Below are 13,810 nucleotides of genomic sequence, written 5' to 3'. Positions count from 1 at the left end.
TTGGGATATGTTCAGCTTGTGATAGACAAGATGATTTGTAAATAACCAGCCTCAGTCCTCTGATGGCTCTTTTGCATGCCCCTCATCAAGAAGGAAGAGCCACATTCACCGCTTTTTTTTCCTAGAGTTTGAACTTTATTTTTTTATTTTTTTTTTTGCGCTAGTTCCTATAAGAAAGGCTTCATGCTTAAGAGACAAGAAGAAGTCAAAAGAAGCCAAGACCTGTGTATGATAAAAGTGTTTGCTGAACCCTATGCTCTGGATGTGTTTTGAACACCAAGGACAAGCTTCCCTACCTCATAACAGGATTCACAGACTCCCTTCCCCAAATCTATTCAAATATCAGCTCTGTTAAAGCACAGCCTGGTCAGTTTGGTACTCAGTAGTGCCCCAGGACTAGAATTCACTAGGATGTAGACAGATAGTTAATGAACGGTTTACCTACTTAATACCCATTCTCCTATTCCTCCTTATTAAAACCAGATGCTGCTCTTGAGGAGCAGCAAAATCTAGTCTATTTTCATCATTCCTTGCTGATGCAGTAGCCATGTGTGACAGCTGTGGTCCCTACCATCTAAACAGGTTGGTGCTTTATTAGGCACAGATCCCAGAGGAGCACCCAAAAGAACAGCCAGTTAACATAATCATATGTCTTTAACTTTTAGACATACTGTCCTTCCTCCTTCTACCTTTTTCTTGAATGCAAACTAACCCTGATTACTTGTAGGTGTAACCAATGACTTCCAACTGGCCTTGAAGAAATGACCACCTATACCAGAATCTTTCTAAGGACCATTCCTATGGATTCCTGTCAGTACAGCTTTCCCTTCATGAATCTTCCTGTTGGAGAGCCCATCACTTAAAATTGTGGCTTTCCAGATTAAAGAACCTCACCTCTTTCATGGTTGGTGTGAGACACACATAGAATAGTTAACCTCCTTGTCACAGCAGAAGCACAGATATTTGAGGACAGTCACCACATTCCTCTGATATTCTTTCTATCCTCAAGTGTGCCTGCAGTAATTTTCCTATATTTTTCTCATCCTGATTTGTTAAAATTTGGGAGCTATGTTTCTTACAGTCTAAGTTGAAAAACTACACGTACTATAATTATGTACTGACTATTCTTTAGTAGTCTATTTTATGAACAATCTTAATTTATTTGTATGCAATCATGTAGGCATAGATATGGACATAGATATATGCGTGCGCGCGCATGCGCGCGCGCACACACACACACAAATGAAGAAACTCTGAATTTGTTTATTCTAGTCAACTAGAAAATCAGCTGGTACAAGTGAAGGATAGATTTTTAAAAAGTAAAGTGGTTGTAGGTTTTCTTCTCAGGTAAAATTTTTACATGGTATGTACTTTAAATATAAATAGCAGCTAAAAAATTCACACACTTAGAAAGAACCTCCCCCCACATTAATTTCAATTTCTGTTCACGTCTAGTTCATGTCTTCACCATTTAGATGTTAACATTCCTTAATAAGGAAGAATAGGAGAATGGGTATTAAGTAGGTAAACTGTTCATTAACTATCTGTCTACATCCTCGTGAATTCTAGTCCTGGGGCACTACTGAGTACCAAACTGACCAGGCTGTGCTTTAACAGAGCTGATATTTAAACAGATTTGGGCCAGGGAGTTTGTGAATCCTGTTATGAGGTAGGGGGAGTTTGTCCTTGGTGTTCAAAACCCATCCAGAGCAGAGGGGGAGCCTTGTGCTTCATAGGCATTTTACAATTTGCAACACCAATGTTTAGGCATCTATTTTTAAAAAATAGAGCATATTAGATAACACAATATCTAACAGTTACTTCAGGTCTTGTGTATCTTAAAATTATATATAATTCAGGTAAAGAAATTCACATGACATGCATTCATTCAAAGCCCAGCACAGAGATAGTGTTAAACAAGCCATTGTATGTTTATTTGACATCAGTTCATAAACTCAGTCCATTGGTTGGAAAGAAAGTCCCATGGAACCATTTGCTAAGAAAATGGCTTCCATTCGAACTAAGATGTGACTGGAGTCTCCCACTGCATGCACAGTATCTCCATGGTTAATTAGTCCTCTCTGCAGTCTTCTTCTACCCCACAGGGCTGACTGAGAAAACCTTGCCCTGAGAAGAGCTGGCTTCTCAAGTGCTGCTTAAGTGACCTGGCTTCCTAAAATATCCTTCATAAACAAACTCACATGATATGATTTGAGTGTGTAAATCCAATTACATTTCCTGGGAAAGCTTGCGGCCAATTACTCTGGCTTCCCCTGCTGCAGGGGGTTGACAAAGCAGCATTCCTGTACTCATCCTGAGGAAGAAGCTATTTATATAAACCATTATCTGGCTGACTGAGGTGAAAACCTATGTGTCACAGATGTTCCCCAATTTCTAATGCTGCTGCTAGACTTTAGACTCTTACTTCAGTTCTGAAAAAAAAAAAAAAAGAAAAGAAAAGAACCAGACATGTGCTTCAGAAACAATATGTCAGATGAATTGACATATTGCCCAATTGTCTATTTTGGGCCTACTGGTCTCTCAGACAAACAGCCTTGTGCCCCTTTGTTGGTGAGAGAAAAGGGTTGAGATGAATATTGCAACTGTCATCTGTGTTCTGGAAACAAATACCTGCAGGATCAACTCAAATGGACCAACTTGGGATGTGAATAAATCCTAAGAAATATTTAGACAGCAGTGAAATGTCGCAGATGATTGTACTAGTATCCTCCGATTGTGTATGAGTGTGTGTATGTGTTTAATCTTTTCCTCTTATGCTTGGTTTCACTTATTTTTGGTGAGCTCTTAAATGCCATCAATCAATAGAGTGTAAATATGACTAATGCATTCGTCCCACTTAGCAGAACATTGCAGCTGCTGCTCCAAAATTCGAGTCAGCTCCCCACCCCCACTCCCAGTTCTAATCTAATTGTGCTCTGGCTCATTGATGACAGTCAGGTGACATACTCAGATATGAAGGGAAACAAATTCATAATTTAATCTTGAACAACACACATTACACAATCAGTTTACAACTCTCTCTAAATATACAGACACCAAATCTATTTGCAACTCTTAGACAAAGATGCCCACAGGCCAGGGCCAATGGGATTTAATTGATCATTTTGGCATCATTACAAATCCTTTACAAAACCAAACCACCGTCCACCATAGCAGACAAACAAGATAATAGTTTAAACAAAAATATAAAAGGTATAACAAGAATGAAAAGCAAACATGAAGAAAGAGAAAATAAAGGCCATGAAGGGAAGACTTGTATTTTACAAGCAGGAGGATAATAGTTCCATTCTCTGGCATTCAGGGGTGCCTCTGAGGAAGGCTAACACTCAAATATGCTTTTGGAAGGCATTTTTCAGACATGCTGATTGCAATTATTATTTTAAATTCCATATGAATACCCCTAAAGAATGTACAGAAACAGGGGTAGTCAGGGTTTAGAAACTGCATACTGTAACTAGAGAGGTGAGTTAAGTCAGAGTGAGAGTTCAATCATACCATTTAAATGGGTAGCTCTGTGTTATGAATTGAGTGTTTACCAAGTTAGGGGTGGTTTAAATCACGTGTCATTTATTGTACATTAAATAGTCATCTTAATTTGATTTGAGTTAGACACAAAGAGCCCTAGTCTTAGACAAAGATGTATAAATGCACTTGTGTTTAAATTGTATAAATGAGAGAGAGAGAGAGAGAGAGAGAGAGAGAGAGAGAGAGAGAGAGAGAGAGAGGCTATAACTCTATTATCGTTTTCTATTATTTCTTTGTTTTTACTCTGAGGTCAATGCCTCACTTAAGTGACCAGAAGTGCATATTTAAACCACAGTTTCTCTCCTAAAACCCCACTGCTCCCATCACACCTCTCTATCTTATCTCCTACAACTGCATGCTGTCCTACACAATTACTGATAGGAGAGCAGTCTAACTGGGTCTCATGATTTGTCGGATTCAAGAATCATTACTTAATCAGCACTTGTCTGGTTGTAGTCTCTGCGGTTTGATGAGATCTGTCTAAGACAGGAAAGAACTATCTAACTGACAGCATGACCTTGAACAAGGATTAACCTGGATTTGCATACCTGTCTGCATTTGCTCATAGGGTTATCTTGCAGGAATCACTTTCTCTCTACACTTATCTCCTTATTTGCTTCGACAAGGGGCACAGAAGTCTAATTAGTCACTGGCTGTAACATTTTAGATCCCCCGAGAGAGAAGAAGCACAATGCAGTCATCTTTCTGGTTAAGTATTACTGCTCTCAGTTTTCCAATAACTAAATGATTTCTACCATCCTGTGTCTAATGAGCTGAGAAATGAGAACAAGATGATTTTCAAATGTTAGGTAGCCCCTCTTATTGTCCCACGAAATTAAATCAGAATAAAATGCTAATCATAGCTATGGTGCTTAGAATGTACCTGGGGCCTTATTATTATATTTTATTTATATGTATAATGTTATCTTATAATACATTTTTTGATTAATAAATTTAACTGCTGGATAAACAATTGGCTTCAAATGGAGAAATATCAACTTCCTAGAGAGTATGGGAAAGACTCTCAGTGTCATTGATTTGCATACCATATGTGAGGCTGACACAGTTTAATTTTAATTCAGTGGCTGAAGGGTAGATGTCAGGCTACCTGCAACTGAACTCTTATAGGGTGTTAACTTAAAAAAAAAGTTCCAATTGGGCTTTGCAACTTAAGAAGGTTTCTCATTTCTAGTGTTATTGGACCCAGAAAATGTGTGGGCAATTTGGGTGGTTTGTTATATTTTCCATGAACTTCTCTCTCTCTCTCTCTCTCTCTCTCTCTCTCTCTCTCTCTCTCTCTCTCTCTCTCTCTCTCTCTCTTTCTCTCTCTATGTGTGTGTCATGTGTGTGTGTGTGTGTGTGCTCGAGTGTACATGTGTGTGTTTCTGTTGTATTGTGTGTTGGAATTTGGAGGGCAGTGATTTAGTTTGTTGCCTGAGTAGAAAGAATACAAACCATTTCTATGCTGAGAAGAATTCTCTTTAGTGAGCCTTTTAAGATTAAGACTCATATCCACAGTGGGAACCAACTTGTGATGCATATTCACAAGGGGCTTTGTCTGCTCCTATGGTGGGTCGGCAGAGATTTGAAGCACAGTGGTTGCCCTTTCAAGGCACAGATGTGATTTCTTAGGGATGGAGACAGTAGCAGCAGAAACTCATGGCTTGGATTAAGAAGGCAATTACTGGCTCGCTTATTACTTTTGAAGATGACATTTTCAGTGAAGTGAGGCAGCTGACAGAGTGTAGCTGACACTGGATTCTCGTTTTTATCCCATGAGTCTTGAAAATACTAAGTTAAACCTGAGCCACCCTCTTACAGGGAATTAAGATTAATGCAAAGACCTGATATTCAAAGGGTTTATGGCCTTCGATTGATGAATTGGTACCCAGCTGAGCAGAAAGATTTTAAAGAATCTATGCCATTTCTGGCATTTTCTCTCTCAATTCCTTTCTGCATTTTTCATTAAATGCTCATTGATGGAGCGTATGGCCTTGTACTCTCTTGACTAGCAAAAGGAGTCCATTTTACTCTTAGTCTGCAGAAAGGATGCCCTTAGAGATTGCTGAGGAATAGTTAGCACTGGAGTTCAAATTCTAATTCTGTACTTATCACCTGTTAGCTCCCTGGCTTCAGAAAGTCCCCTGGGTTTCCGGCAATCTAATCTTTCTTCTTTGAAATAAAAATGAAGGGCAATGTTGCCTATATATCATCAGGGATAGCAACACCAACAAAGGATCTAAGCTCTATGTAAAATATTGTACAAATCGCATGCTGTCTATTTTGGTTTCTCCAAACAGTATTTAGAGGTAAAAGCCTGTCTTATATACAAACAACTTAATTGTGTATACATGCTTGTATAGATGTGCTTGGGTGGAGGATTCTTTAATCAACAAAGAGTTTGGGAAGTTGAATATTTTTGTAATCATGTGGTGAGCAGTCTTGTTTGTATGGAGATTCTCTTAGGTGCATACTCTGTGTCTGGTATTTGTTTAAGTGCTATGGATGAAATCGTCAACATGACAGCAATATCTTGCCCTTATAGTGTGTGTGTTCTTGTGAGCATCGAGACTTCAGGTAAAAACAAAAGAGACACAACAAAATGATAAGATAGTTTCAGACAGTGTGATTGCTGCAGAGAAACCCAAACAAGGCATGCACTAGGGAGAGTGGCTTGTGAGAATCTGGACAAATAGAATATGCCAGATCAAATGAAGAATAGGGGGAGGGGGCGGGGGATTGACCCAGAATGCAGATGTAAAGACAAAGAGGTATGAAAGTTCCTGAGATATTAGGAAGATGGAAAGATGGGTGAAGAATTTTGGACCTCAAGAAGAGCAGAAGAGGAAGAGTTCGAGGAGGACAAGCAGCCCCTGGGGGAGAGAGTAGGCTGTGGTGAGTGAGCACTTAGGAATTCACTATGGTGGCCCACAGAGGTTCTTACCAAGTTTTACATGTGATTTGTGCACTGAATATGGAAAATAAACCAGTATTTCTTAAAAATAAAGCAGGGCAAAACAAAATAACCCCCCCCCCCGGAACCAATAAACCAAACCAACCAACAGACCAAACCCAAAATAACACAAACCTAGGGATTTGGAAAAGAGAGAAACCCTCCACTTTCCTGCAGGCTCTAAGAAGCTTGCACCCCTAGGGGGCGCCAAAGGAAAATGTTTAAAGGAACTTGCAGCCCCAAGCTGAAGAATCCTATGGCCCAGGTAGCTTCCATATGGCAGAAAGGGTATTTGGCCTATGAAATCCTATTAAATGAATAACCTGTCCCAAACAGAAAGGCGAAAAGGCTTAGTTTACATGTCGTGGGCCTTGGTTTTCACAGTGGAGAACTGTTGATCATAGGATGGGAGTGGGAAGACATTGGGGGTTATTTTTAATCTTTTCCCATCTGGTAGTATTTGAGTAGAGTATCAAACAAATATGGAGCCAGAATTTGCTTGCTGGATTCACTTGGCAAGAAAAACATATCTATACTTAGAACTTTGAAGACATTCATAATTTGACACTTAGGGTGTGTTTTTCTAAATACTACCCCGGCATATTTTATGTGGTCTTTCAGTAATGTGCACCAAGTAAGGCTACTGTTGAAAGGCAGTAGGTTGTAAATGAGGCTTTCTGTATACATCAGATATCTGTGGTTGATTGTGAGAACAACTCAGACTGAGTTAGGTCTTCAAAGAGGAGGAGAGAAGCAGGAGACAAATGAGGAGGATACCAGAGGGAGGGGCAAAAGAACAAAGCAATGATTTGCTGACATTGAAACATAGTAAAGAAAAGGAAGAAAAGAACAGGGGTGCTTGGGAGAAAGTAGATTTGCATGCTAGGGGTTCAGACATCCCTAGGGGTCCACAGAATTTGAAGTGCACAGCTTATACATTGTATAATATTATACAATCCCAGGCACAGGCCTTAAAGCCTTCTTCAAGGGACACTCTACTATGCGTCAAATATTAAAGGCTTGGGATATTTTCCAGAGCATAGTCACCATTGCCTGTAGTGCAGAAAAGTTCACCCACCCAGCTCTCAGCTGGGCTCTTATCTCCCTCCTGCCCAATAATCCCAGCTACATGCTTTAGATACTCTTAGCTTTTCCTGGAGGAGACACTTTGAAGAGCACAGCCAACCAACTAACCAGATAAGCAGCCTCAGCAAATAGACACAGCCATCGTGAAAGGAAAAAGACCCCCAATGCAATTAAACCCCAGAAGGCAATGATGGGAAAAGCTTTCTATTGGGGCTAGTGATCTGCAGATCATCAGTCATTTGCAGTAGGATTGCCCATTATACATGGCTAGAAGAGTTTTAACATCAATCCAATAGAAGAGTAAGCAGAGATGTTGAGAGCAGGACAGATGCATACAAAAAAAGCCCCTAGCCAAGCACCTCACAGTTGCTTTCTTCCAAAATTGAGTCTGTTGATGTTTCTCTCTGTAAAGGAGAAGCCCCCACACCCACTCTCCTTGCTAAGTACCAGATATTTGTTAAACAAAGTGTCAGACCATTAATTATCAATTGGTTTTAGTGAATTTAAACAACAGATTCTTTGTCTACCTTCCCAGCCAGAGACAACGTGAACTTTGTTCACATAAGCACATTCATATTTAATGAGGGAGAGGAAGAGGGAGAAAGGAGAGAGACAGAGTTGGAGACTTCATCTAAGTATTTCATTAAAGTCATCTACATTGAAGCGTCTCTTTTAATTAATAAAAACTTATATTCTTTGCCAAGAGTCTGCCATCCTGAAATTCCTGAGACCCATTTATTTATGTATTTATTTATTCAGAGATCAGGGGCTGGGCACTGTAATAAGAGACAAAACCACGGTAGATCCTAAGGGCACTAACATTACCTAAATAAAATCCCTGTCATAGGACTGAGAAGGATGGAGAGGACCTATTGGAGGGCGCCCAGCACTGCAATTCCATGTTTAGCAAAGATGAAATCCATTCAGAAACAAGCCAAGCAGAAAGCCAAGTGAAGAATCCCTTACAGCAATCTGCTGTGCGTTAGCAAAGCGCCACAGCTCAAATCTAGGCAGTTCTCCTCTTCTGTGTGTCCTGTAGACTTTGGGTGTCAGCAGAAAGGCTTATGTTAGAGGAGAATTACCAGCCAGAGTAGAAGAGTAAAGTTAGCCGTTTTGTTTCAGTTATTATGAGCCTTGACTCCCCCGACCCGCCCCCCGAGACGCACAAAGCCTAAGTAAGCTAGGGAAGCAAACTTACAAGAATGCGCCCCCCCCCCCCGCCCCCCAGCTCTCTAGAAGTTATTTCTAAACAACCCAGGGGAGTGGAGCTGGAAAGCAAGTGCAAGCAGGAGTTACCTGGTTGATGGAAAAGACCGCTAGCCTGGGTATGAGTACTTGAAGGGTGACTTGCAGCAAGGATGTGCCCAGGCCGGCCAAGATGGCCCAGGTGAGAGGCAGGGGAAGCATGCTGTAGGTGGCGAAGAGTGTAAAAAGCACGTAGCCTATGCCGTCGCCCAGAAGCCCATAGCCCAGGCCTGCTGCCAGAATCTGGGTGGTCATAGCCACCCAAGTGACCACGCCGCTGTATTGCAGGTAAGTGTGGGAGGTGTTGTCCTTCCTGACCACCACGAGGGCGCAGATCACCACCTCGATGCCAGTGAAAAAGCCTAGCAGGATGCCCTTGAGAGGGTCCATTGGAGCCGAGGCCAGGCTCAAGTGCAGGACTAAAAGGGTGAGTTTGGTTAGTACATCCAACACGTTCATCACTACCTCCGATTTGCGCCTCTGGCCCAGGAAATAGCGTTGGTAGAGGCGCTCCAGATCCCGAGACTTGAAGGAGTTGCGTAGGGTTGGAAAAATGACCCCTCGGTAGCTGTATCCTCCATTGAGGAAGAAATCTGAGTTACTTGGGGCACAGTCAAGGTGTAGGAAGCCCAAGTCGCCCCCGCCCCCGCTGCCACTGGCACTGCCGCTCCCGCTGCGTTCAGGAAAGACTTTGGTGCCACCGGTGTTGTGCGCTCGCTCTCCGGGGCCCAGAGAATAGAGAGGCAGCACCGAGTCGGTAGACAGCTGCGGCGTGTGGTGATTGGGTCCGCTGCCCGCAGGGTTCGAGGCTTTGCGGGAGCCCCCGCCGCCGCCGCCGCCGCCGCCTCGGTGCCCGTGGATGAAGCGCTGCTCGGTGATGTGCCGCACCGCCGTCTGCCACAGCAGCCGCTGCGGCCGAGAGCCGCTCCCGTCGTCGCCGGCCGGGGGCGTCGGTTGGATGGTGTAGAGTTCCTCGCTGCCACTAAGGCAGTGCACATCCGAGAGCTCCATGGCTTGGGTCCGCGGGGAGGGAGGCGCAGACACTGGTTGTGTCAGTTGGTGATAGGGGTTCCTAAAGACCCGAAGGCCGCTTGGCAGCGATCCCTTCTTTCCTAGGCTGCTCGACTGCAGGAGCCCTGAGCAGGGCCCCCACAGGTCAAGTCATAGTGAGTCCGGGAGCAAGGTGCTCCTGGTAGATTGCAGCGGACCCCTGTGTACTGGCAAGCCACCTTCCCGCCAATCAGCTCAGCTTGGATACGCAGTGAAAGTGGTGGCTGTTTGTCCGCGAAATCCTCAGCGCTCTTAGCCACGCTGTCCCTTGATGCACTACAGCCCCCTGGCTGGCTCTAGGCTCAGCGTCTTGGCGCAGTCTTCCTTCTCCAAGAGGCGCCTGGGCACCGCGCTTCTGCTGCGCGTCGGGCGGGTCCTGGCTGCGGCACTGGACTCTGGACGCCCACGTCTCGGTGGCTGCAGAAAGGCTGGCCAAGGGTGACCGATGGCTAGGATGGGTGCTAAGTTAGCAGCTGTGGCGGCAATCATCGCCCTTCGGATAACTCCATTGCGCCGGCATGGGGAGCCGGGGCGGAGCTGGAGGCGGGCGCGATGAGGCAGGAGGTGTGGGTGATGGTGAGGCGGGAGGGCGCCCCGCGGGAGGGCAGGAGAAAGGTGGTAGCCTTAGCACTAACAAGTCACCAAACAGTTAATTTGGAGGTGTGCTGAATGAAGCTCTCTCTTCGGTTCCTTCCTTGTTATGGCCACTTCCATAGCAAATACTGGCAGCGCGGGTTCTGGACTGATGCATTCCTCAAGGAAGATCGTGGCGGGGCGCTGCTAGCCCCAGGGTCCCAGCCTCCGCTACAGGACTAAGTCACCGCTGCTAGCAGCGATTCTGATGGATCGCAGCACACAATTCCCATTCCCTTCACTTAGCTCTTTGGAGTCCATTGGGCCTGCCAGACCCCAGGGGGTGTGAGGAAAGCACAAGTGGGAAGGGCAGTAAAGCCAACAGCTGAGTACGAAGAGAAGCCACAGGAGCGGATTCCTGAGCCTGAGAAACGAGCCTTGGCGGGTGAGGCGGTAGGCGAAAGGTTTGAGCGAGAAGAGAGGCTCCGGGCCGAGTGGAAGTCGATGAGACGCCTCCGGATCCAGGGAAGCGCGGGGCTACTTGGGCGCTCGGAACCGCGCAGCGGGACCGGAGCCTGGGAGGAATTTGGAGACCTGTCAGAGCGGTCAGACACCCGCGGCGACTTAAACCCGCCCCCGCGCCAAACCACGCCCCCGGAACCCAGGATGGGGGAGGGGGTGAGAAGGGTGGGGGTTGGGACACCGAGGCACCCAGATCTGCACAGGACGCCCCAGGTTTTGAAGGGCCGCACGGGTGGGTCGAGCGAGCGCGGGCTGCTGGAGCCCCGAGCCTGGCAGCTCTGCGGTGGAGCGCTCCAGCTGGCCGCGCCCGCTGTTTCCTCCGCGGTTCTTTTTTAAGCACTGGCTCCTGCCCTTGGCAGGTGCAGAGCCAGGATCGTAGGCCGCTTTGCCCACGAACTCTTTGAGACCAGAGACGCACACTAGAGGGGCTCATTTCCGCCCTCCCCACTCGAGAGCGATGTAGTGTGTGTGTGTGTGTGTGTGTGCCTGCGCGTCTCTCTCGGTGTGTATTTAATGCCAACTTTCAGGTTAAAACCAAAATCCTCTCAAGAAGCCGCTCTCATAGCGGTGGGCAGCCTCTTACTTTTCTCTGCTCCCTGGGTCTGGGTAGTAGAGGGTATTAGGATGGGGGCGTGGTCTGCATATTTCGGATACTAAATTTGTCTGGGCTGTCAAGAAAGGTGCGAAGGAGGACCTTCTGAAAGGCATTTCCAGGGGCCTCCTGGAGGCAGTATTCCTGCCTGCCTAGGTATGTTGAGGGTCGCGGTCAAAACCCAAGTTGCCCGGCAGCGGTTCTTGCATCAGCACCCAATGCAGCGGGGTCCTTGGATTCTGGCTTTTCAGGGATCTGGTAGCAGTACCAGTCTGGAGCCCCATTCTGCAGGTGGTGGAAATCAACACCTCTGCCACAGCGACTGCGGCTGCAGTCAGTGAAGCTCGGGCCCTGAACAAAGTCAGCTGATGGTCAATGACGTCAGGCTCTGGGCGCTTTCGCAACCCCGCGGCGTCCCATGAAAGCCTAAATGACTTGGCCAAGCCGTCTCCAGGACACTATTCCCACCCCTCACCCACCCTATCTCCCCCACCCCCACCCCCGAGAAGGCGATTTTTATGCCTTCTTCTAGTGCAAACTCCTAGCTCATTTTGGTCCTAAGCAAAAACAGCTTTCCCTGAGGATCCAGAGCGCCCTCCTCCCATCCACACCAAACCGTTCTCAGGGTTATTTGTAGCGGCTGTGCCCCAGAAACCTGTGTTTTGACTCCTCTTTCCAAGTCTTATAGGTCACCTGCCTCGCATAGAGCATCAGAAAGAAAAGGGGAAAGTCCTTTAAGGCACTATCATTTCTCACCAGCATTTCTGGAATTTGGTGGACTCAAGAGAGGAGGAACTCGATTAAACGATGAATTTTGAATAGAAAGAAATCTGATTCTATTTTAAGTTCAGCTTGTGGATATATTAATTTGTTAACTGATCCTTATGGGTCTCGTTGACCCTTGGGAGCTAGAAGTTAAGAGCAAAGCATTAAAAACAACCAAACAACCAAACAAACCAAACCAAAAACACAACAAAACTAAAACCAAAAGCCAGGTTGTTATGTAGACATCAATGAAACCAATGTTTACATCAGTCTGAACAGTTTATTCTACTTTTAGATTCTTGGACTCAGGCTTTCCGAAACTTCTGAAACTCTAGGGTGGCTAATCTTTTAATCTGAAGGAGGGGAGAGAAAGGGACTAAAGAGTGAAGAGTTTCCCCAAAGCTCTCTGGTCTGGACATAAAGATGCGATTGTGGCTTTTCTCTTCTTGAGGGCACCTGCGCAGTCACCTGTGTCAGTGACCACCTAAGCATCAGTGCCTACGGGAGATGTTTCTTCGGGTTCTTCTGTTTCCTGGAGCCTGAGGGTTCAGCCTGGATCAATGAGGAGTTGAAGGCAGATGGAACTTTCCTGTAAAATTCTTCCTCCAAGCTGGACTCTCCCCAGGATGATTTATTCAGCAGCAAGAGGAGGCAGACCAAAGAGGGGGAGACTTGGGCTCAATCAGATAAAATGACTCAGGTTGATGAATGAGCACAGCTTGCTGCAAGGAGAAACTCCAAGAATTTCATGAAGTCAGAGGCTGGAGCAAAAGCAACTCGGAGAAAACATCACGTCGGCCCAGTTGACCTTTTCTTTCTTATTAGGGCACTATCACAGTCTATTGTAAAGTGAGAGAGCTGACTGCGTAGAGGATTCAAGTGTGGTCCTTCTTACTGGGGCGGCATGATGCTCTTCAGCCTCCAGAGCATTCTGTTCTTGAACGAGAACTTTGGGTGCACACAAATACTATACTTATTTTGTAACATGCCAACCACCAAATGATTTCTTACTCAAGACATGCCAAGCATTGTGTTGGAGTCTGGGAGGGACTAGGAATGTGCTGTTACTCCCTATATATTTCACAGTATCTACTGTGATCCCACTACAGTATTTTGACATTTTAAATTTACTTTTTTATATAATGACATTTCCCTTTTTTGGGACTTCTCATTTCATCTTTCTCCCCTAAAATGCTGCACAGCCCATTCTTCAAACCAGAGTAGTGTCTTTGCATAAAACCTTTTATGATATCCCTAGTGACCATAAACGAGGTCCTCTTATGCCATCTGATGATATGCTTTGTGAACAGTGGTGTAGCTCCTACCAAAGGGATTATAGATCCTCCATTAAATCCCAGGTCTTCATTTTCATTGCTTCTCCTGGTGAAACATTGATGCCCTTGAAGGGTGGCTCAATTTTCTTTGTTGCCATATCCCTTGGCTTACAGGTAATTGTAAGGCTAGTGACATTTTTTCCC

General features: G+C 45.3%; 1 protein-coding gene across 3 annotated transcripts in view; it reads right to left on the bottom strand.

The window, feature by feature from the left end:
• Adcy8 (adenylate cyclase 8) overlaps positions 1-11,050 on the bottom strand; it is a 218,216-nt gene extending 207,166 nt beyond the window's left edge. For all 3 annotated transcript variants that reach the window (XM_021183269.3, XM_021183267.3, XM_021183268.3), the window contains exon 1: positions 8,882-11,050. In XM_021183269.3, coding sequence (XP_021038928.1) covers positions 8,882-9,841 — 960 coding nt within the window. In that variant the 5' untranslated portion in view covers positions 9,842-11,050. The remainder of the gene's footprint in view (positions 1-8,881) is intronic.
• Positions 11,051-13,810: the final 2,760 nt, after the last annotated feature.

The sequence above is a fragment of the Mus caroli genome, unplaced genomic scaffold (genome assembly GCF_978045245.1).
Source record: "Mus caroli unplaced genomic scaffold, Mus_caroli_1 scaffold_16, whole genome shotgun sequence".
In the NCBI taxonomy this organism is placed as follows: Eukaryota; Metazoa; Chordata; class Mammalia; order Rodentia; family Muridae; genus Mus; species Mus caroli.
Note: the sequence above shows the minus strand (reverse complement) of the source record. Positions and strands in the feature narration are given on the sequence as shown.